This window comes from Rhodofomes roseus (genome assembly GCF_022264815.1).
Source record: "Rhodofomes roseus strain CIRM-BRFM 1785 chromosome Unknown C8Q71scaffold_38, whole genome shotgun sequence".
Taxonomy (NCBI): Eukaryota; Fungi; Basidiomycota; class Agaricomycetes; order Polyporales; family Fomitopsidaceae; genus Rhodofomes; species Rhodofomes roseus.
Genome location: NW_025952994.1, coordinates 59,238 through 83,975, shown reverse-complemented (window position 1 = coordinate 83,975; position 24,738 = coordinate 59,238). Strand labels below are relative to the sequence as shown.

Below are 24,738 nucleotides of genomic sequence, written 5' to 3'. Positions count from 1 at the left end.
CCGCAATAGCGACGTACGAGAGCCTGCATATAAACCGACCACTGGGGTGGCCATCACAGCAAGCTCAGGCATAGGGCATCTTACGCCTTCTGAACATGATCTTCGCCCAGGGGTTGGCGATGATGCTAGGACCCACGTATAAGTTCTCTGGTCGACCGCTGCCCTCATGCAGCTTGACGTCGTAGTTCAGCAAGATGTAGGCCATGACAGCCTTCACCTCCGCCGCAGCGAACCACCGTCCCGAGCTGAACATACAATACTCCGGTCAGAACGAAGCTCCACGCTCCACTCAGGACGCCCACCGACTCACCATGCGTGTTTGCCGTGCCCGAAGGGGATGTAGTCCGGGGACGAGGTGTGGAACTGCTGTCGGAGCGCGTCGTCCCCGCCCTTCGCACGGACGTCCGAGAAGCGGAACGGCCGGAACTCTGTCGCGTCTTCGTACAGCTTCTCGCTGAGGTGTGTCCCTGTCGTCGTCGCGACGACCATCGTCCCGACGGGGATGACGGTCCCATTCGAGAACGCAACCGGTTTCATGACCTTGCGGTAGAGCGTCACTACCGTGGTCAGAGTCAGGGTCAGTGGATCCGTCAGTAGTCTCGGGGCGACGTACGGTGGGCAGCGGAGTTCAGCCGGAGCGCCTCCTTGAAGAAGCTATCCGCCTTCCACATCCCGTCGACCGCAGCCTTCGTCCAGCCGTGTTGCTTGATCATCTCCTCTGCCTCCTTCCGCAGGGGCTCGACACACTCCGGCATCGCGCAGAGGTAGTAGAGAGCGTGCGTCATCGACTAGGGCGACACGTCCGTCATGGTAGACTGCGCCGGCAGGGACAAGGCTATCGGGCGTACCTGACTCGAAGTGTGGATGGCTGCGAAGTTGGACGCGGAGATGACTTCCATGACACCGTCGATCGACTCGCCCTTCCCGCGGAACTTGAGGTCTTCCTCGATGCACCACGTCAGATAGTCGTCCTGACGGGGATTAGCTGGGGTTAGTGCTGTGGTGCCGGCTAAGAAGGAGAAGGCTACGAACGGGCTTGCCTTCGTAATCAAACCCGTACTCGAGCAGTTGCCTGCGACGTTCGATGACGGTCGCGCCGAGGATGGAGGCCATCCGACGTCTCGCTGCTGAAGTCCACGGGAGTCGAGGCCCGACGATCCTGGCGGTGACACGAATGTGTGAGCATATATCCTCGCACACCAACGGGGGAGGATGTTTACGGCTTCAGGAAGTTGGGCATCATGCTCAATATAGTCTTTGTCTTCATCACATCCTTCGCGAAGCCGGTGAATGTCTTGATGAGAACCTCGTCTCGGCCTGGATGACGCGGAATCATCACCTCGCGCGCACTGCAAACGATGACGAGTACGTACAGAACGGCAGCCCGACAAAGGCCCTGTTCGTGACGCGCCCGATTATGTCGGTCATGGTCTCGAGAGCTGGGACAGTAACCCATTCTGCGATTCGTTGGCTGAGTCGCCCGTCGCAATAACTTAACAGATTATGAGCGCACCATTCCCTGCTTTAGGTATGATGTCTTCAAATGAGGCGACGACTTCGTCGAAGACCTCCGGCATGAGCTGGGGCAGCTTGCGAGTCAGTGGGCCCCCGATGATCTTTTTCGCCGTCGCATCGGGGTGAGTGGTACCGAGGGTATACTCGGTCTGCAATACCTGTCGTAATTGACATCAGCGCGGCCCAGTCGCCGCTCGCAATCGCTACTCACGTATTTGTGCGCCTCCAAGGCGGACATGATGTCATCCGGGAACTTACGGAGCTCGTCGTTCATCTTGGGACCGCTGACGACGACGAGCCACTGGTCCGTTAGCGGAATCTTGAAAATCTCATACTGTGGGCGGGTTAGCGACGGTACGATGAAATTCATCAGTGCCGCCGAACCTTTGAGCAGCCCTCCAGGAGCAGCGCCTTGGCATTGCGGAGGTACCTCCACGCGCCGAGGTAGGAGATGATCGGTAGAGATGGTCCAACCGTCGGGATGGAATGGATCTGACGGAGACGATGTCAGCTCAAGGTGGCCATGTGAGCGACACCCTCGTACGTACTGGGTTTGACCGCCGCCGCAGGTACAGGAGCACCAGGAGGGTGAATGCTAGACCACATATCTCCAAAGGAGACAGCTGCGGGAGCTCGATGCCGGCAGGGAGAGAGGGCATGGTGTGATGGGAATTCCAGCTGGCGCGCCGGCTTGAGTTGAGGATGGGGTGTTGGCTCATGCCTCGTGTAAGTGTCCTAGACGAATTTATGATCTGGATGCAACCCAGGAGGTTGGGGTCTGCGAGTGTACGTCATGAGATACCGATAGATTCTCCACACGAGCTGTCTGTAGGAAGCCGAGCAATGCTGCACCCTGTGGTAGATTTTGAGGGTTTGAGTTCAGCATGACACACCAGGCGCATCCCACGGAGCGCGGGGTCGCGGTGTCCTAGACACAGAGCGCTGCGCTTTCTCCCGAGCAGTGTCACAGCACTGGCGCATAATTATTCGTCTGTGCCCTCCGTATGTCGAGCACCACGGGCCCGGGCCCACAGGGCCACCACTGGCAGCAAAAGTAGGCCGAAGAGAGAGTATCTCTGCGCTGGTATCGCTGTCAGCAATTCTGCGTCAAAGGAAGCCGTCAACGCGTTGAAGTCAACAACCTTGTGTTACGAACGTTTTGGCAGCGCGCCTTCCCATTCACGATAGAACAGGCACGCGACGGCAGCGCGCTGCTCCGTCCCCCAATAACAGCTGACAGAAACGCCACGCGATCGTTCGAGCAGCGGGCATGGGCAATTGGGTATGGTGCCATGACGGCGCAGAAAGGTAACCTAATTCTTGTATCGGAGATTTTGGTTACTTCCTAGAGATCCTCGTGGTGGCGTTCTTTGACCGAGAACTTGGTAGCTTACTCACAATTAGTGCAGTTGTACCAGGCTTCCGGGATTCTGAGATGCAGCATGTCCTGTACGGAGGTAGCGCGGTGGTGGTCTCCACTCACGCTTGAATTACTTATCGGTATTTGGTTTCGCGAGACCATCCTGAGCAGCGTCCATTGGTTTGTTGCCGGTCACGAGAGCGCTGTCATATGGTCAGCAATGGAACCGTCGTAGATGGAATTAAATACGAGGCGCTGACACGCATCGGTATCGCTCAACGTACACACGGCGGGTCCGCGGCATAGCTGTCAGTCTACCGTAGCGAACTGTGCACCATTTCAGTTCATGACCCCGGATCCCCGTCAAGAATAGGTAGACCACTTACCTCAATACACTAATCTATCTCAGGCCATGCTTCCTGCGATACCTATGACGCGTAGACCGGTGGCAAAGGCTCGACACTTCTGTTGGAGTCTCCAGTAAGATTGAGGCACAGCAGTGAGAAGATCCATTTGAACATCACCTAACAAGGGCGCTTGGGGCAAGCAAGTCTCGCCACAACATCGTCCGATCTTTTATCTTGCTGCTCGACTTCCGAATGTGTGAAATGCCGCGTCCGATCCGTGTCTGTACGGACGTGCGGCCACTATAAATTCACGGGCCGATCTGTCATTCAAGTTGAGTCTCGACAGGAAAATCGGCGCGCCAGAGAAATCATCGAATGGAAATTGCGCAGGTCTGGCTCGGGATGGGTTCGGTAGCGAGCAGTAAGACCGTGACAGATCTAGACGCCGCAATGAACGACCTGAACTCTAGGCTTGTACGTTATGACATCTGATGAAGCACTCAGTGACACAGTAGCGTAATGCGCGAGCAGTAATAAGTACAACCCACCGCAGTAGTCTATGTCCCCCAGAGTATGTTGGATGCGAGTTGCGTTGTGCGATCAAAGACCGGTCGCAGTAAACCCGGGCATACATATCAATATTACTCCATGTCGTCCGATGCTGTGCACACGCATGGCTTCGCAAATCTGTGACAATGCATATCGGAAATCATCGCGACGGGAGCGGTATATTAGCGTGAGGGTGCCACAAATCGTGTGCGATGAATTTAAAGCCGATGAGCTCTTCTTAATTCACGTCCGTCGTGGCAGGAGGAAGCTAGCCAGCTCACAGTGCTCTATGACACAGGACAATACGCTCTGCTCTGGACCGCATGTCAGTGAGAGTCGGGCAGAATTGAGGGAATCGTCTATACTCACGATGTTTGACTGACCTCAGTAAGGTCCGAAGGCCACTATTAGGACAGCTCCTACTGATTGTCCGCCATCATGACCTGCATGTAAATTCCCTTGGACTCGTCCTCTTCGTCCTGTCAGTGCGATCGCGTCGCCAGCCGACCGTCGCATCGCTGCGCCCGCTGATCCAAGACAATCCCAGCTGTCCAGACCTGCAGCCCTGCCCTGACCGGGACCCACAAAGCTTCTCTTCCCATCTTCAATTGGACTTCCCGGCGGTCCGCCACGGGCCTTGCATCCGCGACTAATAAGCAACGTACTTGGCTTCTAGTGATCCGACTCACAAGGTATCCGGCGGTGAGGGTGAGCCATTCAGCAGCGACGATAACCGCAGCGGAGGGCCTCTAGATCTGCTGCTGGGACGGAGCAGCACGAACATATGGTCTATGTTAACATTGGTCCGACCGCCGGATGCTGAGCACAATGTGCATCCGTAGCGCGCCCGACCCAGCCACATTGCTGAGCCCCACTTGCTATGGAGATCCTCCTCATCGCGCGGCATACTATGGTCTGTCCATGTCTCGACATGAGAGCCTGCCTGCGGCGAATGTTCGCGGACTCGACGCAGCGGAATCAACTCCCGTGTTGGGAACCGCGCATGCGCTGCCCCGAGCGGACTGCCCATTGAGTCGATGTCTGCTCTTATCTATGGGCAGTTATCCCGTACGTCGCACGCTCCGTTTCGACATGAGAGCCCTCTTTCCGTTCGGGAGGAGTCGGGGATGTGTGCTGCAGTTAGGCTTGATAGCCATGGAGAATGGAGACTGCAAGATGCAACGCATGGCCATGTTCCTTCAAGCTTTCCAAGAGAACTCACCCGACGACGTACTTAACCACCGCAACCAATCCCGCATCCGAGTGCGCATCCCTCCCCTGCATGCAGCTCCTCACACTCCTCGCGCTCGCAGCGCTCACCACGCACGCATCCGCCGTGACATGGTACTACCTCGACTTCACGACGCCATCCGGGTCGTACATCACCTCGTTCAGCGGCACGATGGTCGCGCCGGGCCTGCCGCAGGCGGCGACGTACTACCTCTGGCCGGGCCTGCAGCCGAGCGGGAACGCGGGCGTGCTCCAGCAGGTGCTCGACGGGCGCAGCGGCGAGTGGTGGATCGGCTCCGGGTGGTGCTGCAGCGACCCCGACCTGCCCTGGGGCAGCGGCTTCAACGGTGAGTGCCCGTGTGCTCGGTGAAGCGGGGAAGCAAATGACGGCGATTGGCAGTGGCGGACGGCGCGGCGGTCGCGTTTTCGAATGTGGTGGATGATATTGATGAGGGGACTTGGAGCACGTCGCTCTCGTCCGGGAGCAACTCGGCGACGGGCTCCTTCGCGCTGCCGACGCACCCGATGGACCAGGCGATCATGGCCATCGAGCTGTACAACGTTACGTGGGACTTTGGGGCGCTCACGTTCGAGGACGTAGTGATCGTGCGTCTTCTCCGCGTATCTGGCGTTACACGGGAGTCAGGTGCTGACTCGACGCGCAGGTGGCTAACACTACCTCGACGTCCTGGTGCACGGGTGGCGGCACGAACTACAACAATGCTGCCGTCATTTCCATGAGCTCCCCCACTGCGACGACCAGCGGTCCCGCGACGACATGCTCGATTGCGAGTATCGTGTTTGAATATCCTGCTTAGATTCACTGCGTCAATGTGGCTTCATGGTGTCGGCGGTCGGGTTGATGGCAGAAAGACTCGAGCTTGCGATGCTCATGACGCAAAGGGGTTGCAAAGTGACTTCGAGCCGCCAAGTGCTCCTTGTGTCGAGAACTGTCCGTAGTCAGGATGTCGCACTTGCCTGATCCTTCGTTGCATCACGCTCAGACGTAGTGACGACCTCTGCAACAGAAAGGATATCTGCCAATTAGGGTTTGACGATGTTAGTACACGATGGTCAGTAGGGTTCTACAGTACATGGGGTGATAGTACAGGAATGAGGATCGGACGCTTTAGTCAAGCTTGACAGTGCCGTCGATGATATAGAGCACGCCATTCGAAGCCTACACGTACACGTCGGTCAGGATTCCCATGAGTTCACTCAGGACAGAAACCCAAACATACCTCCGTCATGTCAATGAGACGTACGTCGTCATTCAAACGCACGCGGGACCAGTCCGGCTTGCTCTCGTCACTGTCGACCTGCGTGAAGGTAACATTCTTCTCTTGCAGCATCGTATGGTACGGTTGGGAAGACGTGACGGAGATAGGTGACTGCTAAGGACCCTGATTTGAGTTCGATTCTTCCATGAACTATAAGAGGATGAACTCACAGGGATGATGTGCGCCGATACCCAGCGAACCACATTCTCCTTCGAAAGCGCATCAAACTCAGCTTCGGAGATAATGGCCCCATCCTTCACGGGCGCTGGGCCTTCATGCCTACAAGGATGGACCAAAGTTAGCCATTCGACGCCACGCTTCGCGGAGACGATGTACTCACGGCTTCCGCGCCAGTGCCATCACAGCCTTGTTCGTCGGGACCAGCAGAGTTAGGTGCGCGCTCTCATCACCGAATAGTGTACTCAGTTCCGTCTCGCGTGCATAGGAATAGTAGATGGAGGCGGAAGACTCGATCGTGAGCAGGTCCGCGAGCGTCGGCTGGGAGTTGGTTTGCGGGGTGTAGGGCGCTGATTCGTCGAGGATGGACCCGGACATTGCGGTCTGGTCGTCCAAGGATGCGAATGCGAGGATTGGGAGAGCCAGAGACGAGAGAGCGAAGAGACGCATGGTGGTGTGTGGCAGTGAGCGTCGGTGACCTCAGTGACCCGCACTCATCCAAACGAGGCAGTCTTCCACGCTCAGTCCACGGGCGCTTGGGCGCCATATTCCTCGTCGAGACAAATGTTCGTTGTTCGACCATTCATGCCATATTCATTCGCTCTGAAGGATTATTTCTGCTGTTCTTCCGAGGTGAACCACGGTCGATCTTGTGGATTGCGCTCTCAAATCCATCAGGGGATCGATTGTTCGTGACCATCCGCGCGCCGCGTCGCTCAGAGCTATCTGCTACGGTCTCGAGGCCTCAAGCTCAAGGTCCACGAGTCCGCTGTATGACGACAAGTGCGCACCATGTGCCGCAATGCCATCCAATTGTGCTATTTGGCATTCTACTTGCCGAGGCTGGACGGAACTTTCTTGGGGAAATAGGCAGATGGCGAGGGTTCTCTTTATCGCAGTGCCGTCGGCCTCTCTTCCTGGGAGGCGGCCGTATGCCCTGGGAAGCGTGTGGGTCGCAGCTGACCAGGCCTCGGTGCAAATGGGGATTGGCAAGGTGAGTCAACCGTACCGCCCGATCCCGAGGACAGTCATCAGGATCCTGGCTGACGAAGTCGTCTGCGGAACACCGTCGTCGATGTCAAGTGGAAATGCAGTCGACGCGTCAGTGCAGCAGTGGCGCCGTCTGGTCAGCGATAACTTAGACAGCGCGGCATGCAGCTCGATGTGCGCGATATGGAACGTGCTTACTGTACACGGATATAAAGGGACGGTGCGGACGACCGCAGACACCGCCGTTACCACCCTCTATCCTCTCCTACCACAACTACAACCTTCCCAGAGACCACCATGTCCGCTGTTGAGTACGATGCGAAAGGCATGCCCTTCAGGCGCCTGGGCCCCAGTGGCCTGCGCGTGCCCATTTTCTCACTGGGTGGATGTGAGCATTGCCACGCCTTCGAACACGATGATCAGATCCAAACTCACGCTATGCTGTTAGGGTTGACGCTAGGTGGAACTGTCAAGGGCGACCCCGTCAAGGTGAGATCCGAACAGCGTGTCTGTGGGGGAAGGGCAACCTGTTGAGTGGTCGTATCGGCTCTCAGGACATCATCAAGGCCGCGTACGACAATGGCATCAACATGTATGTTCACCATCGCCTGCGCCTGCGTGGACCAGCGAACTGATGGCGTATATGCGCACTTTCGCAGGTTCGACACGGCTGAGGTCTACGCTGATGGGAACTCAGAGAAGGAAATGTACGTCCTCCGTCATTAGCTCGAGACCTGCCGGCGAGCGTCTTCGCGATTGGAGACTGACCGTGTGCCTGCCCTTGCAGGGGCCGGGTCATTCGGGAGCTCAATCTCCGCAGGACCGACCTGATCATCACCACCAAGCTCTTCTGGGGACACAGGAACAGCCCGAACGGCACTGGTCTTTCCAGAAAGCAGTACGTAGAACATGGTCGGCGAACTTAGCCTCAGAGCTCAAATTTTCTCAGTATCATCGAAGGGACGAAGCTGTCTCTGGAACGGTTGGGTTTGGACTACGTAGATGTGATTTTTGCCCACCGCCCGGACTTCACTGGTAGGCCAACGAAACAAACTTCCAGGGCCATCCGCTGACCTCAGCCACTTTCAGTTCCGATGGACGAGATCGTTCGCGCATTCAACTACGTGATTGACCAGGGCTGGGTGCGCATATACCCATTCAATCCGCGACCAATTGATTGACAGTTCCCCGCCAGGCGTTCTATTGGGCAACCTCAGAGTGGTCCGCTCGTGAGATTGAGGAAGCGTACCGTGCGTTGAGATCTTCCTGCATACAACACGCCCGCTGATTCAAACTTTACCGGTATCAAGACGTAGCGGACAAGCTCGGTCTGCAGGGTCCTATCGCCGAGCAGTGTCAACACCAGTACGCCAACCACCGTTCTCGATCCGCTCAATGCTGATATTCCGCCTCTAGCATGTTCCACCGTGACCGTCCGGAAGGCGAATACGCGTAAGTACCGTTCACCACACCTACATACACGCCGGTAACCGAAATACGAATTGGACAGACCCCTGTACCGGAAATACGGTCTCGGCACTACTGTCTTCTCCGCGCTCGCGAGCGGCCTCCTTACTGGCAAGGTACGATCTCATTCCCCACACCCACACCCACGGTTCTGTGCGTCGCCCGCTCACACTGCTGACCCCGTCCTTCCAGTACAACAACGGCATTCCGTCAGGCTCGCGGTTCGAGAACCACAAGGACTTCTTCAAGAACACGATCCAGAGCCTGAACGAGGAGGAGGGCCTGAAGAAGCTCGAGAAGGTCAAGACGCTCACGACGTTCGCCGAGAAAGGTACGCTGCGCACCTCCATCGCCGTCCCGGCGGCCGCCCACGCCTGTCTCCGCGTCCACGGTGCTGATCGCCGGTCGTAGAACTGGGCTGCACGGTCGCGCAGCTCGCGCTCGCGTGGATCGCGATCAACCCGAACACGAGCACGGTCATCCTCGGCGCGTCGCGGCCCGAGCAGGTCGTCGAGAACCTCAAGGCCCTCGAGGTGATCCCGAAGCTGACCCCCGCGGTGCTCGAGAAGATCGAGGAGATCTTGCAGAACAAGCCTGCGCCTCCGGTGCGTCTCCGTTCCGTGGTGATTGACTTTGCGCTGGTGCTGACTTTGGGGTTAGTCGACCTTCGGTCGGCCGGCGTTGGATGTGTACGGGAGGCTGTGAGAGTGCGGGTGGAATTGGAAAGGTTGGGAGAAGGAAGTGAACTCTGTGCTCGTGCGACCATCAGTTTCTGCGCTTATGGGCTGACTGCGAGATGTGCCAGGGGCGGGGGTAGAACCGAATGTTAAGCAGAAGTGTATCAACATGCATATGTGCTGCGACTGTTAGTCAAGTCTACGGGAATACGGGTGACTGGCAAACCGAATCCTCGAATGGCGACCATCGCGCTCTACTTACTTCGGATGGTCATATACTGGGGTAGATGACCTCTGCCGCGGTCAGACTGAGGTCTCAAGTCAATTGTCGCCATGGCTCGAAGGACTGCAAACAGTACAACCGCATATCATACAACCCTGACATTGAGACCGACGTCACATCCCTTGCTTCCAGCTCACCGCTCACAGTCAAAATGGACGCATACACCAGTCATACACCGTACAGCACTCACCCGATGTCAATCCGCGTCTGTCGCCAGAGCTTTCGACCTCGCACCCACATTCCTTGGTCACTTCTCAGAAGAGGTCAAGCCATCTGGGCGACAACAGCCTCCGAGTCTCAAACCTTGTACGCAACTGCACTGTTGCGGATGTTCACGCTCTTTTGCAGTCCAGCTAAACACCTGCGTATAAGTAGATGTCCATTGCAACGACGTGCTAATACTAGAGCGCAATGGCGAATGTTGCAGTCGTATTATCCACCACTGGCAGTGGCAGGACGGCGCATGCACATGTTATGGGCGCTGCAAGTGCTGCAACGATCTGTCCAACTTAGACGCATCAACAGATGAAGAGGCTGATCGGTGCACTGGCGGAACATTGCCATTGGGCGATAGTGGCTGTGCCTTGATGGCTACACTGTCTGGCCCTTCGCGAAGCAGCCTTAGACCCAGCTTAGACCCACTATTTCGAGTATCTCCACAGGTCCCACAGGTCTGCAGTGCCTGCTGGGCTGTAGATACAAATGGAATCCCTGGATGTGATGATGCGGCGGCTTATTGCGCTACGAACGGCCCTTTTCGCATACATATGTAGTCACGGCGTGCGCTGCCGTCCAGCCTCGCAACTCTCGCTTTCATGTCACGGTAGCCTCCAGGTGCAATGTCTTCGGACGACGGTCCATCGGAGGAGGAATTGATAGCGGCGTACGAGGAGAAGTACGTCCGCGATGCTTTATGTGGTTCCTTGTTACTCATTTGTATGACAGTTTCGTCAGCATATGCTGCCTCTCCGCTGTCTGCGGTACGTGTGCTTACGACGTCGGCATGGACTTGCCGGTGACAGTAGTTCGCATATGAATTGACCTGACAATTGCATCCAGCGCTGTACGTCTACGATCATGTCTTGACATTCGGTCAGGAGGTTGCCATGATCTGGATGCGCCGGAAGGGCTTGTTGACACTGATATACACGCTCTTACACCTTGTCACTGCTTTGGAATTGCTATGGTATATTATGTCGTATATTGAATTTCCTTGCCGAGTAAGCAAAGCTACACACTCTGCGTGACGAAGCCTCACTGACTCTGGTCATTGTTTCACGTCGTTCTCAGACGTGCGTAACGCTACAGACTGTCTTGCGCTCGGGAGAGCTGACGGGCCTATCGAACCGTTTAGAACCTACAACCTCAACTTGACGACTGCTGCTACGTATTGCCTGCTCAATTTTCTCTGGGGATGTAAGGATTCACGTCTCACCACTGGGTCAATGACTGAGACGACGGTACCGATATTGCAGTCATCTCAGCTGCTCGAGTTCATGCTATCAATGGCCGACGATGGCGGTTGCCCTTGATCATCATGACGCTCTATATAGTGCCCGTCGTCGCGACCATTGTAAGTCTCCGGTGCATTCATGCATGCAGAGATTGACAGTAGCATTCCAGTACGATTACAGCCGGCTCGGGTGGGAAATTGCAGGTGGGGAATGCCACATTTTCAACGTCGCGTCCACGGGAACATTATACGGGTGAGTGATCTTGAGGGTGTGGGGCGTCCCTGACCGACCATACTGAACTTTGCGCGCTCGTAGATGTACGAAGTCCACACTAGTGAACCGCTCTGACCGTCGTTACTAACTACGTGTTCTCACTTCAGTCGAATTGGCCACGCGAATCAGCATAATCGCCGCTGACGCACTCGTGTTGGCGGTGACCTGGCGTGCCACCTTCGGCTTCAAGAGATGCAAAGATTCCGCAAAAGTGAAGCTTCCTCTAACAACATTGCTGCTCAGAGATGGTGAGTGCCCCTAGTCGTAGGTCATACAGAGACTAAGGCGAAGTTGTAACAGGAACCGCGTACTTCAGGTAATGTTGCGTGCATCAAGTATGTAAGCTTGGGCCGACGCTCATGAAGGACTGTATTGCAGTATTCTCCTTGTACTCAACATCATCAATATTATTATGTGGACAACCAACGTGAGTCGCTCTCTGCTCACGCGCGTGGCACCTGACTCGATGTGCTGGATAGATATACCAGAACGTCACAGAATTCCCTACCACGTAAGCTGCATCCAAATTCATTCCGTACGAAGCGCGCATTGAGTATTCATTGCTTAGCCTCACGACCGTATTACTGTCACGGTTCATCCTCAACCTTCGTCAACGAGCGCTGGCTCCACAGAGCATCGTCTCCAGCCCATCGCAACTCTCGGATATACGCTTCTCTACATTGGTTCAAAGCTTCAGCGATTCCCTGGCCCACGGGTCCGATGAACCGGACAAGGAGGGAAGTGGCGAGAGCATCCGCCACGACAGCGTGGAAGGCGGAGACCTCATAGAGTCAGGAGACGAGCACGAGCTGGGGGTCCTCGGCTTGCGCGACACGAATGGGATAGGACAAGAGTCTTTAGAGGCGGCTCCAGTCGGATCCAGTATGCTGCTGGTCGCCCGGGTATGATCCTAGCGCTGCCTCGTTCGTTTCTTCACGCTTCTACCTCGTCACCCACAAGATCCGCACGCATTGCAATTCAATCGCTTGTTTCTGTATAAACACCGGGCGTCATAGAGTTGCGGACTGGACGCGCGTTTGCACCGAAGACGCGAGTGAGGACCTCTCGGGTTCCATCCGTTACTCACTTTTGATAGACTCGAGAACATCCCATCGCCTTTGAATCGATCGGAGATGACGGAAGTTAGGCGAATTACGATCGGTGAGGTCAAAATCCTGATTCTTGCTAGTGGCGGGGGCCCTAGCAAAGACGCTGGCGAAACCCGAGTGCCGGTCGACTACTGACATTGAATATTGAAGGCTAGAGTTCGGCTGATTTGACCAGGGAGAGCCTTGGCAGTTCGCCGCCATCGAGGATAGGATGTGTCAAGAGCGGTAGTGAGGCACTCGAGGTCCTTGAGTCCTTGACAGCTGCAGACTGCCGTCATGGGGTGATATCGGACCGGTCCTGGAGAAGCACTGATCGAATTCAAGCCTAAAACGACGAGATCAGATGTAGTACGCAACTTGTATCTTCAGGTTGTCGCACACTAGCATGCGCTTCGAGTTCGTCGTGAGCAATTACCATCATATGTTTTATTTCAGGACATATGTGAAAGGGGTGCGGGGGCCGGTATGTCCGGAATTGCAGTTTCTTGGCAGCCACCTACTCGGGAGTAGAAGCACAAGACCTGGAGTGATTTTCATGAGACAGGACGTAACCTTTCGGCATGTATACCTACGCGAAGCAACGTTTGCTCGGCTTCGGTGCCATTTGAAGCAATTGGAAAGCGCATCCGGTCTCTATGACCTGGTAACGCCTTCCCGCAGACTGGCTAGCCTGAGGGCGATGAGCCATTTGTGCGGTGTTGGGCGTGAAACGTTGCATATATGGCCACTTGACATACGTAAAACGTCGTGCTTCGAAGTTCGCAGACACAGCAGAACCTTCCAAGACGCGTGAAGGCTAAGGACAGATTCGTTGACATCACCTCGGAACGCATCCGAAGGTGTCGCTGTGGACTGCGGAGAGTAGGCACACAAGGCGTTCCACGAGCCCTACGGTCTTCGCCTACATAATCCTTTGTCAGTTGTGAGTAATGAATTGATACTGTGTGGAAGGTGCCCACAAAATCAGATGGTCTTCTAGATGCATTATAGACACCTTACTACCAGTTAGTGATTGAGCGGCACGGTAGTGATGTCAGAACGCCGTATATAGGTGCCATATACTTACTCGAATTAGGACCGTATCTTCCGAGGTTGCTTCCTTCCGGGGTGCCGAGTGAAGTATGTCGTGAGTTTCCCCTCACCTCGCGCATCTTCCAGTCAGTTGCGCGTGTACAGTTACGCAGAGATATCTTCGTAGGTGGTTCGCGTCGTCACTGGGAAGGTGAGCAGTCATCCGTGCTATGACGTATGGTTTTCTCTCGAACCGCAGTCAGTTAGAGAGTTCAAGCAACCTGAGTCATCCCCAGTGCTAGTGAGTAGCCACAATCCCAAACCGCAGGAATTGCAGTATACGCGCCGTGGAGTGTCCTGGTAAATGCCATGTACGTCCGACCGAATCATCGTTCGTACCGACACGTATGCATCTTTGACTGCTCCTGCGCTGCCGTCAGCTATGTATGTGGCGGAGTCTCACGATAGACATCTGAGTACTCCGGTCCAAGCGGGAAGTCTTCCTGTAGTTCTTCATATGAACGCCTTCCCCAGAGACGGAGGCACCATCCATGCGGCGTTCCCGTAGTTCCTCTGTCGAAGTGCAGCAATGTTATTTGAGGCGCCCTGAATACTTGCGGCCGGCGGCCGGTGGTCAGTCGATATACCCGAGAGTTGGAATGCAGATGCCAAATGGATGATATCGCCAACACGGCGCGAAGGCGGCTAGTAGTGGTAAGTGCGATCGAGCGCGAGAGGGCGATTGGAGGTAAATGCTCTTCTGGCTGCATTGAGCGCCTGTTACGTCCACCGTCTGCTCTTCATCTGCCCCGCGCCGCGTCTTAGAAGCAAGAAGGGGTGTTATGAATAGTCAGCAAACCCTGAGCGTTGCCCTATGGTGTGCGTCGAAGGCCACAGCTGGCCACAGCTCTCGTGTATTCGAACGCCGCCTTCTGGAACGGCATGAGCACTTCCGCCATGCAGCAAGGCTTCGGGATATGCATGTGAGTAATGTATCTGCCATTCAGCCTCAGCGCCCGGACGATCCTGCATCATATCATGACGGAATACATGGTCGCACGAGCGGTATCAGGCACCGGAGGAACCTGTCGTCGAGCCCATGTGGACGTAAGTCGAGGGCATTCTGTAAGTCCCCACACCCAAGCCTCTTCCTTAACCTTACGCGTGATATTGCTGCATCTCTTGTTCGCCGGGACCTCCGGATCGTCACGTCCAGACGTAGTGTGTGACAAGGTATTGCAATAGGATGCGGAGCGATGATAATCCGGGGCGGGCAATGTGACGCATGCACACTGCACAGTTGAGTATCTCAGCGAGAAATACAAGTGTATATGCGAGAGTGACGCACCCTCGCTGTCGCTGATCATCGTCACAGCGCTTGAGAAACCGAGGCGCGGCGGCTCTAGGATGCACTTCGTTATACCGGATTGCAGCTCAGCCTGTGTCCCGTTATCCATGCAGGGGCCCAGATCCGTATGCGTACCTCATGTAATGCTCTCTCGCTGGCGCATCACTTGCACCCCGACAGATACGGGATTACAATTGTATTGGCCAGCACAGCTTTGCGGGATCCCAGCATACCTGTATCGGGTGTAACCCCGCAGGACGGGTCAGCCACGGGCGGGGACACGCAGCTTGTGTAATCTATTGCGTAAGTTACTAAGGTCCGTCTGGGTAGCATCACTTACGGGTGCTCTTCGTCAGCATGGCTGCTTCTCTCGAGAACGAGGCTCTTGAAGGGTTGCGGGAAGCCCGACTGCCTCTCCGCCGATTTGAACTGCGCAAGCTCTGCAGTCGCTATCGAGGCTTCGGAAGGCGGCGGTGAGCCACATCCGCCTCTTGGTGGCAGATCGTGTTCGAGAACCTGTGGGAGGGGTCTAATGCAACTGTCAGCCGTAATATGAAGGTCAAATTCGCAACATACCGACCCCTCGGGGTGCCCCAAACGCCCGATAGACACGGACCCTTGAAGCCTCTCCGCAACTCCGAGTTGCATCTAGGGTCCAACCATAGGTCTTGATTGAGATGAACATTACGCTCATCCCGCACCTCGCGGGCAGGACATGAGATGCAATGGTAGGCTAGCTACGAACATCCGGGAGGTGTGTCGGGCCCGACGGAGGACGGAGTTACAGGTGGTCACAGCTTCTCCGAGCAGTGTCACGGCATGGTTAATTAACACAGGTACCCCCGCGTTTATCACCTTGCCGTGAACGTTGAGGTTGAATATGAATTTTGACGCTGCGGTCGTCATGACTGACGCCGACGCTCCGCAGTGACGCTCCGCCCCGAGCTGAGTTTGCGAGCCTGCATGCACCAATGACTGCCGCGAGTTGTGACCGGTCATCGTCGGATTGAACGCAAGTCTTCACCATAACCCGGATGATCGCGCCGCCCGCATGGTCCCATGTATTCACTCGAGGTCGATGGAAGCAGGCAGAGTTCATCCAGCCACCTGCACTGAATTCTTGTCACCGGTAAGCAGACCCATCAAGGGTAGGTGCGTACTCACCATGACCAGCTGTCAACGCGCCGCCTCCACCGAGCGCGCATTCGGACATCAACGCCTGATGACTACATATTGTTTGGCTCAGCGGCCCCCTAGAGAGCACTAACCGCAGCCTCTGAGTCTATGATAGTGTATGCGCCCGCCACACTAGTGCCACAGGGGCGAGCGTGAGCCTGAACCCTAGGGCGAGGTCATGTGAGGCGTACTGAATCTGCGGGTCGGGCGACCGGCCGATAACTGCTGAGTATGAGAAGAGCGACAATCAGGGACGGAAAGAAGCTTGTGCTGTCTCCGAATTGGGGGTTCCATTGGTGCTGTATAGGCATAATGAAGGGAACCGCGGGCGCACATGTCGGAGTTCCGTATGATCAAAAACGACGACATACGGAAGCTGTGAGAAGCCGCATACAGACAGCCACCACCTTGCGTTCTGTGATGAACTGCAGACCGCAACGGCAAGTCAACTTCGCCGGCGACATCAGCGCCAAATGAGGAAGATGCGAGATACACAGTGATCGGTATGCTTCTCCCTGCAGGCTGCGACCGACAAACGTGCCGAACGACCATTGGCGACAGCGAAAAGTCCGAGCAGGTTCGAATGATGCTGTCAGACGCATGCAGGTAGTAATCAGCACGATAGAAGACACAACTAAATGATGCCCTTACTCTCGACTTCACCGCCCGAGCTCGAGACCGATGTCAACGGCGGATAGCCACATGTACGTACGTGTGCACTCCGTCCCTTCGCAGAGATACGATCTCCCCTGGTCACGGCACTCGGTGAGTCGAGAACAACGTAATAATCCCAACAACGTCGACGTGCAGAATCCACGACAATGTCGTAAGCGGTGGCATGGCGCCTCTGTGGGCATGAAGAGCATGTCTATCCACAGAAGCGTTTCCGTCCTATGATGCCTGGCAAAATCAGAGTTTCCCTCGCGCCTTGAGCGTGTCGCCGAAGCACAGGAAAAAACGTACTTTACGCCTCTATCGCAACACAGATGCCCCATAAGCGGTGCTGCACACCAGCGCCCCGCGAGTCCGCGACTGGCTTCCAGCCCGAATAGGTCGAGTCAGCCTCCTCGCCGAGGAGATGAGCTGTTGGTTGGCTGTTGGTGTCTGATAGTGTGATCTTCGCTGTCCATGCGCACGAGGCCGACTCGGGAGAAGTGGGAAGACCGTGGCCGTACATACGTCCCCACACTAGGCGGCTCGCTCGTGGACCTTGCGCGGGCGATACGTCCGAACACAGTAGAAGATGGCACAATAGCAATAGAATTTGTATTAGATACCTACAATCCATGCAGCCGGCGGTGTCCTTGAGACCCTACGAGGGAGAGTCGCGGGTTCCACTTGTCATTCGGGGCGGCGGAAGCTTGGGGGCTTGCGCGTTCTGCGTTGCCATTGGGTGGCGACTTCGGCACTTCTCCCAGGGATTCCACACCCTGGCGAGGCGTACGTAGTTGCGTTGGAGCTGTAGACAACATTGGGTGTAACGTTAGCGAGATCTAGCGCAGAGCTGTCGGACGGGGACCTGGCTCCCGCGTGTGACGGCCTCAGAGAGTGTTATCTGGGCCGTATGATGTCGCGGTGCTTCGCCAGAGTATAGTCACACCAGAGCGACAGACGAGTTGGTTGTGTAAGCTCTTCGCGTAGTCGTACAACAATGGTAGATGTCGGTCGACTGTTGATTGAGGCGTGTCACCAGCGTTCCGGTGTAGGATCGAGGATTCCCATTATTCAGCGGGTTCCGACTGGCTTGGAGCAGTCGAGTTGACAGGAATACACGGCTTTGAAGCGTTGTAGTCTGGGCAATGTCACAATGCAGTGGGGAGTTGAGACACTTTTGACTTGACGCAGTGGAAGCACGCAGAGTGACTGGACGCAGTGGAGCCACGCAGAACGGGGCCATCAAAAGCGGATTATAAGCAGTCTTGATACACATCCTATCATAGCAACTTGACGCAGTGGAAGCGTGCAGGGCTCATACGATCATGTGGTTGATACCCTGAAGTCCCTGGATCGAAACCAGGAGTTGCTAGCTTTTGGATTCTTTTTATCAGAGCGATCTTGCCGCAAGCGCCCTGCATGCCTCCACTGCGTCAAATTCGCGTCGGTTCTGCGTGCTTCCACTGCGTCAAGTCGAAAGTGTCTCAACTCTCCACTGCATCGTGTCTTTGCCCAGACTATCTACAATACCTGACAGCGGTGTATTCAACCCGACTGCTCCAAGCCAGTCGTAACCCGCTGACTGCCCGGGTTCTCTTCACGGCGAGGTTGAGCGCTACATGACCGCTTCATCTCCTTTCAGCTATGTGCATGCCCATTTGCAGCCCAGACTTCCATCTGTACTGCTAAGGCCAGGAGGTTACCAGTTACCAGAGCATCACGGTGCCACAATTTCATGGATCCACGCAGAACGTATACGTAGGAATAGAACAGACCACGGCTCACGGCACCTACTAAGTAACAGGCTAAGATTAACAAAATATCATCCACATATTGAGCGGGCACTGATGGCACAGACTTCCGCCGGGACTGTATTGCGTGCGAAGCGCAGAGGGACGCGTACGTACGAACACGGTGGATTCCGCGAGTGGAGGGCGACGGATTACTGATGCTGCAGCGATCGCCCGCCGGACGTGCCAACCTGAGAGCTGCGGCGGGGTCCTCGGGCGGACGGGACGCGGCTCGGTGCGACGAGGCCTGGCCAGAGAGCAAAGTCGCAGGTTCGTATGCCGTGGAGAACACCTCGCCAGCACAGATGCTCACGCGATACGGCGTGAGGGCTCCCTGTAATGGGTAGGACGATCCCGACGCGGCGACCCAGGATAGAAGGCCCCCGACTGGCCGCAGAATCGCCCACAACGCGGGTGCAGAGGGCCGCGGGGGCCTACGATTCAGAAGAACCGGAGCACAGACGCGGGCTCGCCTTACGTGCAGCAGGCAGCACTCCGCCGCTGCGTCTTCTGGCACTGGCAGCCGTGCGTTGCGTGTGGGTGGGCGAGCCATTCCAGGGGCGCTTCCGCTTCGAGGCTTCGACGGAGGACGTCCGGGCAGAGCCGCGCTTCGCCTTCCGCAGGACGTTTCGCCTGCCCTGTGAATGTGGCGTCCGCGAAGGCCACAGCTAGGCTCAGGAAGCTCGTCGACGCATCCCCGGCGACCGGCCGGCGATGCTCCGGCGCGCGAGAAGGCGAAGGCTGCAGGCAAGTCAGTTCGTTAAGCTCAGAACTCTCTTAGCTACGCCCGTCATACACCGTCCACACCGTCCCCCGCAGATCGTATGGTATCGACATACGAGCTGCCCTCCTCCAGGCTCTGGGGAGGCCGGTGCAGGGCGCGTTCCCAGGCCGTGCCCGTGTGTACCTTTCTTGCGGATCTGCTATGCCGCGTTCGCGTGGGTCTCTCGCAGAGTGTATTGCGAAGGCAGGGGGCGAGCACGCTGCGCGGGGCGATGGAGCAGAGACGCGAGGGCTCGCGAGGGCCTGCGTCAGTCGTCGATGGCCAGCAGGCCCGCGTGCCCGCGCACCCATGAGCGCGGCGTTGACCTGTGAGTGTTAAGCTTTCCGCGCCCCACGAGTGGGGGCGCCCTACCGTAGCACCGATGCCCTCCGCCGATAGAGTACGATAGCGGGCTCGCTGATCGCGCCAAGGAGACAATTAGGATTTGGACTCGAAAAAATCTGTTCGCCGGGTGTGCGTTTGTGGAGTGGGAGCGAAGACACGTTGTGGGCTGTGCAGAGCGGACGCGCGATGGGAGACGGGCTGTATCATCCACTCTATTGTTGCACCGGCCGCACGGGATGGCATGGCAGACCTGGCAACTAGTGAACCGACACCCGGGAGTTGGTACGACGCCCGTCCGAGGACAGTACATACTTGATGTGATCCTCCTTGATACGCTGATACAGATGATCCCAATCTGACAGCAGCTTGTTCGAAGCGGAGGGCAGAGGACGCCGGAGCGGGCGCATGAGCAATGTGCGGCCCTCGCCCGGCGGTGGCCCGCGGACGGCATACCGGACGTGTCGTTATCGCATCAGACGGGCGTAAGCGAGCAGAAGGGCGCGAGAGAGACAGAAAGACGTGCAGAGCCCATCGATGCGGCAGCGGCCAACTTTCGATGCGGCCTGAGCGCATTTGCAGTGGAGGACCCAAGCGTCGAGCGCGCGCGGCATCGAAGAGGCGTTCACGTGTGCGGTGGGGCGAAGGCGGGGTCAGCTGGGGGGGTGGGGTGAAGTGTTCTCGCCGTCGCGCGCGCTGGGCGTCGGAGGCTGCATGGATTGAGAACAAGGTCAGCCTTCGCGGGGCGCGGGGTGCGAGCGAGGAGCTCGGTGCGGACGGGATGTGCGATCCGGGGTCGAGCAGGGCGATTCTCCGCTGGGCGCTCCAGGGGCCGCATCCGAGGTTTCTTCGCTCGCAGCCGCGTTTCACGACGATCGTTATGGCGACGCGGGGAAAACATAACGCATGCCCTGGCGACGATTGCATCGATGGATGGCCGGGACCGGCAGGCTGGGCGTCGGAGGAGCTGAGGCAGATGGCCTTGGCTGGCAATGCGTGGCAATGCATGGCTGGCAATGCATGGCAATGTGGCTGGTGGGAAGGCAACGGCACGGACGGCGAGCTCGGAGGCAGCCCGCCGAGAGAGCACACGGGCGACGTGAAGGAATGCGGGGAACACGTGCGGCGACGTCATGATAACGTTGCGCCGGGATCCGTTCCTGGAGATAAGATCACCGCTGCAGCGCCCACAAACACGGGCCACACGCTGCCACAGGCCACGGACTTCGGCGCGGCCAGCACGGCGCGTCGAGCCGGCCCTGCGACACAGAGGCCGGAGGATCTGCACTCACCGGGCACCAACGCTTACCTTCGTGCGGAGGACTCAACGCTGCAGCGCGCACAGGAGGTGAGTGTGTGAGACAATGCGGATTGGAGTGTTGACAATACACAGGTGGGGTATGTACAACCACGGTCATTAGCAGTAGCTCTCCCCTCTCCCCTCTCCTTCCGTCCATCGGATTACACCTCCTACAGTGCGCGTGAATATACGTGGGGCGAATAATATATGGGCCGGCGCCCGACTTGCAGTACGCTGCGGCGGTGGTCGTGGTGTTGATACAAGATGCTGCGGGATCGAGTGCGGATGATAACATGGCGAGATCGACGACAGGCGACAAATATTATGGTATGACACAGTCCTGGGGACGCGTCGCGTCAGGGTGGCGGCCATGGACGACGGGGACGGGTGGTACTCACGAGAGACGAGACGATACTAGTACACAGTGTACAACGGGCACGCTCACTTGAAGGGGCACGTTGGGGCGTGGTCTCCCCGCCAGCCACAGTGGCAGCACTGGGGCGCGTTGTGGTTCACGGGCGCGGGCTGTTCGTGCGCGCGGTGGCAGACGGGCGTGGACTCGGCGGACGGTCGCTGGTGCGCGGTCGACCGGCTGCAGCGGTGATGTGAGCGCGACGTGGTGGAGGTCGAGTGCATAGCGGCGGTGGGGGCGCGACGAGAGGGTGTGGCTCGCAGGTGGGGTACGACGAGGGCGAGGTGGACGCGGAGAAAGGCGTCGGGCAAGGTACAGGGCCGGGGATGTTCGCTCGGAGGCAAGTGGGAGTAGATCGCTGAGGGCTATTCGCGTTCCCGGCGGGATGGATGGGCCCCCTTGGCGGTGGAGAGGCAGCTTTTATGTTGGAGGAGGAGATGGCAGCGTGACGGCGCCATGGGATGGCAGGTGCACCGGCGCGACGTGACAGCGCGGGTGACAGACGAGTGGCCACCCGTTGCGGTGATATGATGATGATTCGAATACAACTTATCCTCGAAATCGCGCTAACCCGTATCGGGCCGCGATCTCTTGGTTCGCCCCGCGTGTGCCTAGCTATTTCCGGCAGGTGCACGGGCCACACGCAGGAGGCGCCCGGCCCCGGCGTGACTCGGTGTGGCCGGCCAAGCGATCGTGGCCTGCTCGTGTTCCCCGCCTGCCCACCCGCGCTACAGCCCGCCACCCATTGTCTCTACCGCCCGCCCCTTCCTTTGTGGGCCACCGCCTGCGCCTCGCCACGCACATGCGTCCACCGTTTGATCCCTTTCCGTGTGTGATGTCGATAGCTGGTGATACATTCACGCTGCGGCACGCCCGCGAATGCTATGCCCTCCCAATTGTCCGCGTCTGCAGCCTCTCCGTGATCCATCCATCTATCTCGTCTTACATGTCGAGCACTGCCGTTGCCCGGAGCCGCCCTTCCGACCCTCCGCTACCCGTGGCCGCCTCCGAGACTGCTTTCCCCCACCCGTGAACGCGAGTTGTGGCGCCCGGCGTCCGAACACACTGAGCAGCGGCGGACATCCTCGAGCTGACGATCGCTCAGGCGTGCCGCCCCTGGAGATTGCCCGGCGTTTCGTGCTCGCATACGCAGTCCCAGGCGTAACGGGTTACATCCCGTGCGCTCCGAACCACAGGTGGAGTGTAAGCGCATTCGGCCGCCCATGTGGTAACGTTCAGCACCGTGCTAAATCAGTCTAATTGTTTAATTTGTCTGTGTGCACGCGCGTTAACTGTTCTCAAGGATCAGCCAATCTTCTCCAACCTTCCGTGCTTGCTTGCGTGTGTACGCCCATTGTGCAAGCCTCCTCGTACGCGGAAAGTCATGAGTGGTGTACAGTCAGCGTACGTGCCGTGGCCGCCACGAATGTGCGATGCGCTACGATGTATTTCCACAAGCCTCGCGTGCTCGAGAGTCCCCTCAGCTCGCCCAGAACCACTCCCGGATCGTCGCGGCGGGCTCCGGAGCACGCAGAAGACCCCGCGGCCGTGGCTGCCAGGAAAGCATCCCCGTCACCGAGCCGGACACGTCGCGACGAAATTACAGTAAACCGTTGCCCTGCAGAGGGCCCTCTTACGGCGCGACATTGCACGTCGGTGCTCGCCTCCCGCTTGTGTCCACGCCGCCGCCGCTTCTTGGGGTCCTGGTGAGCCTCGTCCTGCCTCGACCGTGCTGCGAGCTTACGTCCGTTACTCCGGGCTGATACGCGCGCCGCCGGTACTTGCTCGTTGCTGGCTTCTGCCTGAGGCTCTTCAGGGCGCGCAGATCGCTGTCAGCGTCAGCCGTAGGTATCTTCCTATGCTCTGATGAGTCGGCGCTCTTCACCGAGTGCAGACTATTGCAAGCCGTCTATCACACTGACTCTGGCAGGCTTACATGCGCCACAACATACAGCCTGTTTCACTGAGTGCACGGTGGCGATTGCGGCAGCAGCTGCGTGTGCAGTGGATGATGGGGTGCTGGGCGACGGACGGGCTGGACCGGTAAGCCCGCTGCGAAGGCGCACCAACTGCAAGCGCTGGACCGCGCTGGACCCACAAAGCTTCTTTCCGCACGTGGGACGTCGGTCGCCCTCCTCGAGCCTGCAACGGCGAACAACGCCTCCAGGCATCTGTCACCCGCCGCCCTGCATGCTGCCTGCCGCATATGGCCTGTGGCGCCGTGTGCCATGTCCGCGGCGTACTTCCTCCTCCCCGCCCTGTTCGGACTGCAATTTCGCTGATGGTGGCCCGCGCTGGAGACACAATCGCCGTCGCAGGCAGGGGCGGCCCAGGGCTCCTGCTCGATTTCGCACCCCGACCCGTTACGTCCGTGCAGCCGCCCTCACGCCCCCGCCAGACCCAGCCCCCGATTTCTGGGGCAGGGTGAACGGTCTCGCCGCCCGCCCAGGGCCCTGCCTCCGCCGTTGTGTCCGTGCGCACTAGCAGAGAACCGCACGGATCATCGAGTGTCACGCCCCTGCGGCCCCAGCGCGCGATCTCACGTCGAGCCGTCGTGCCTTCATAATCCAAGGAACCGCCTGCGTGCGCTATCTTGATTCGTGATGCCATGCCATGACGGCTGATCATGTCACTCTGGGGATCCTCCTGCTACTCTCGGTTAGCACACACCTACTTAGCAGCTTGTACTATATCACTTCGGTAGCTGTTTATATCATGGTTTCGGTCGTGCACACACTAAGACGCGTCCTAGAAGGTGGGTCGTACTTGACGGGCGCAGCCTTGGGCCCTGCTTCCAACATCTGCGCCTTCCTGCGCAAAACGTTCCTTCGCACGTCTGTACGGATGCCAGGATCCCACCGACTCACCGGTTGCTCAGTAACGCGCTGCTCGCCGTTCGCGGACGTAAGGTGGCCTGCTGCTACCCTGTCCCGGGCCCGTCTTCGCTGCTCTGACATTGACGGCACGCACGCGCCCCGCGTCCAGACTGCCGATGCATCTTCACCGGTACCCAAGCCACGCTCGCGGCGCTGACGGACCCTCGCCCGCACGTCCGGACGCGAGACGCCTGTCCGCGAGCGCTGTGCGACCCAGCGCAGGGGCCCATCGCGCGCACAGCAATATCGGACTGTACCTCCAGCTGCAGAGGGGGCCTACATGAGGACACCGCGAGGCGGGTTATCTTTGTCTCTCACACGTAGTGCATTCTCATGTTCAGAAGGCGGTTCGTTT

The 24,738-nt window shown here is 57.7% G+C and overlaps 7 protein-coding genes and 1 non-coding gene across 8 annotated transcripts; 5 read left to right on the top strand and 3 right to left on the bottom strand.

The window, feature by feature from the left end:
- Positions 1 to 64: 64 nt before the first annotated feature.
- C8Q71DRAFT_728041 (cytochrome P450 monooxygenase) lies at positions 65 to 2,174 on the bottom strand (the record flags this gene model as incomplete). The annotated part of the gene is made up of 11 exons (XM_047921915.1): positions 65 to 245; positions 311 to 557; positions 614 to 788; positions 849 to 971; positions 1,033 to 1,159; positions 1,221 to 1,317; positions 1,374 to 1,457; positions 1,514 to 1,673; positions 1,727 to 1,849; positions 1,900 to 2,007; positions 2,064 to 2,174. 11 exons carry the CDS (start codon positions 2,172 to 2,174, stop codon positions 65 to 67), a joined length of 1,536 nt encoding a protein of 511 aa, XP_047772915.1.
- Positions 2,175 to 5,053: 2,879 nt separating this feature from the next.
- C8Q71DRAFT_718246 (uncharacterized protein) lies at positions 5,054 to 5,819 on the top strand (the record flags this gene model as incomplete). The annotated part of the gene is made up of 3 exons (XM_047921216.1): positions 5,054 to 5,348; positions 5,402 to 5,607; positions 5,667 to 5,819. The coding sequence occupies 3 exons, from the start codon at positions 5,054 to 5,056 to the stop codon at positions 5,817 to 5,819; spliced, it is 654 nt and encodes a 217-aa protein (XP_047772914.1).
- A 341-nt stretch (positions 5,820 to 6,160) lies between these two features.
- Positions 6,161 to 7,019, bottom strand: C8Q71DRAFT_790200 (uncharacterized protein). Its single transcript, XM_047925295.1, has 3 exons — positions 6,622 to 7,019; positions 6,452 to 6,560; positions 6,161 to 6,395 (listed from the first exon to the last, which is right to left on the bottom strand). Exons 1-3 carry the CDS (start codon positions 6,906 to 6,908, stop codon positions 6,216 to 6,218), a joined length of 576 nt encoding a protein of 191 aa, XP_047772913.1. The 5' UTR covers positions 6,909 to 7,019; the 3' UTR covers positions 6,161 to 6,215.
- A 726-nt stretch (positions 7,020 to 7,745) lies between these two features.
- On the top strand, positions 7,746 to 9,620 carry C8Q71DRAFT_863206 (Aldo keto reductase; the record flags this gene model as incomplete). The annotated part of the gene is made up of 14 exons (XM_047928136.1): positions 7,746 to 7,836; positions 7,897 to 7,937; positions 8,003 to 8,040; positions 8,108 to 8,155; positions 8,236 to 8,346; positions 8,398 to 8,483; positions 8,538 to 8,590; positions 8,644 to 8,698; positions 8,759 to 8,813; positions 8,865 to 8,900; positions 8,959 to 9,031; positions 9,108 to 9,246; positions 9,327 to 9,520; positions 9,576 to 9,620. 14 exons carry the CDS (start codon positions 7,746 to 7,748, stop codon positions 9,618 to 9,620), a joined length of 1,065 nt encoding a protein of 354 aa, XP_047772912.1.
- A 939-nt stretch (positions 9,621 to 10,559) lies between these two features.
- C8Q71DRAFT_403639 (uncharacterized protein) lies at positions 10,560 to 12,596 on the top strand. The gene is made up of 11 exons (XM_047918343.1): positions 10,560 to 10,770; positions 10,821 to 10,855; positions 10,935 to 11,095; positions 11,230 to 11,291; positions 11,351 to 11,448; positions 11,499 to 11,585; positions 11,710 to 11,850; positions 11,903 to 11,918; positions 11,981 to 12,029; positions 12,091 to 12,113; positions 12,171 to 12,596. Exons 1-11 carry the CDS (start codon positions 10,715 to 10,717, stop codon positions 12,508 to 12,510), a joined length of 1,068 nt encoding a protein of 355 aa, XP_047772911.1. The 5' UTR covers positions 10,560 to 10,714; the 3' UTR covers positions 12,511 to 12,596.
- A 5,588-nt stretch (positions 12,597 to 18,184) lies between these two features.
- On the top strand, positions 18,185 to 18,272 carry C8Q71DRAFT_t153. Its single transcript has one exon. It is a non-coding gene; the product is annotated as a tRNA-Met (tRNA).
- A 1,556-nt stretch (positions 18,273 to 19,828) lies between these two features.
- Positions 19,829 to 21,464, top strand: C8Q71DRAFT_888461 (uncharacterized protein). The gene has a single exon (XM_047928613.1). It carries the CDS (start codon positions 20,211 to 20,213, stop codon positions 21,153 to 21,155), a length of 945 nt encoding a protein of 314 aa, XP_047772910.1. The 5' UTR covers positions 19,829 to 20,210; the 3' UTR covers positions 21,156 to 21,464.
- A 1,587-nt stretch (positions 21,465 to 23,051) lies between these two features.
- C8Q71DRAFT_790144 (uncharacterized protein) lies at positions 23,052 to 24,245 on the bottom strand. The gene has a single exon (XM_047925294.1). It carries the CDS (start codon positions 24,133 to 24,135, stop codon positions 23,440 to 23,442), a length of 696 nt encoding a protein of 231 aa, XP_047772909.1. The 5' UTR covers positions 24,136 to 24,245; the 3' UTR covers positions 23,052 to 23,439.
- Positions 24,246 to 24,738: the final 493 nt, after the last annotated feature.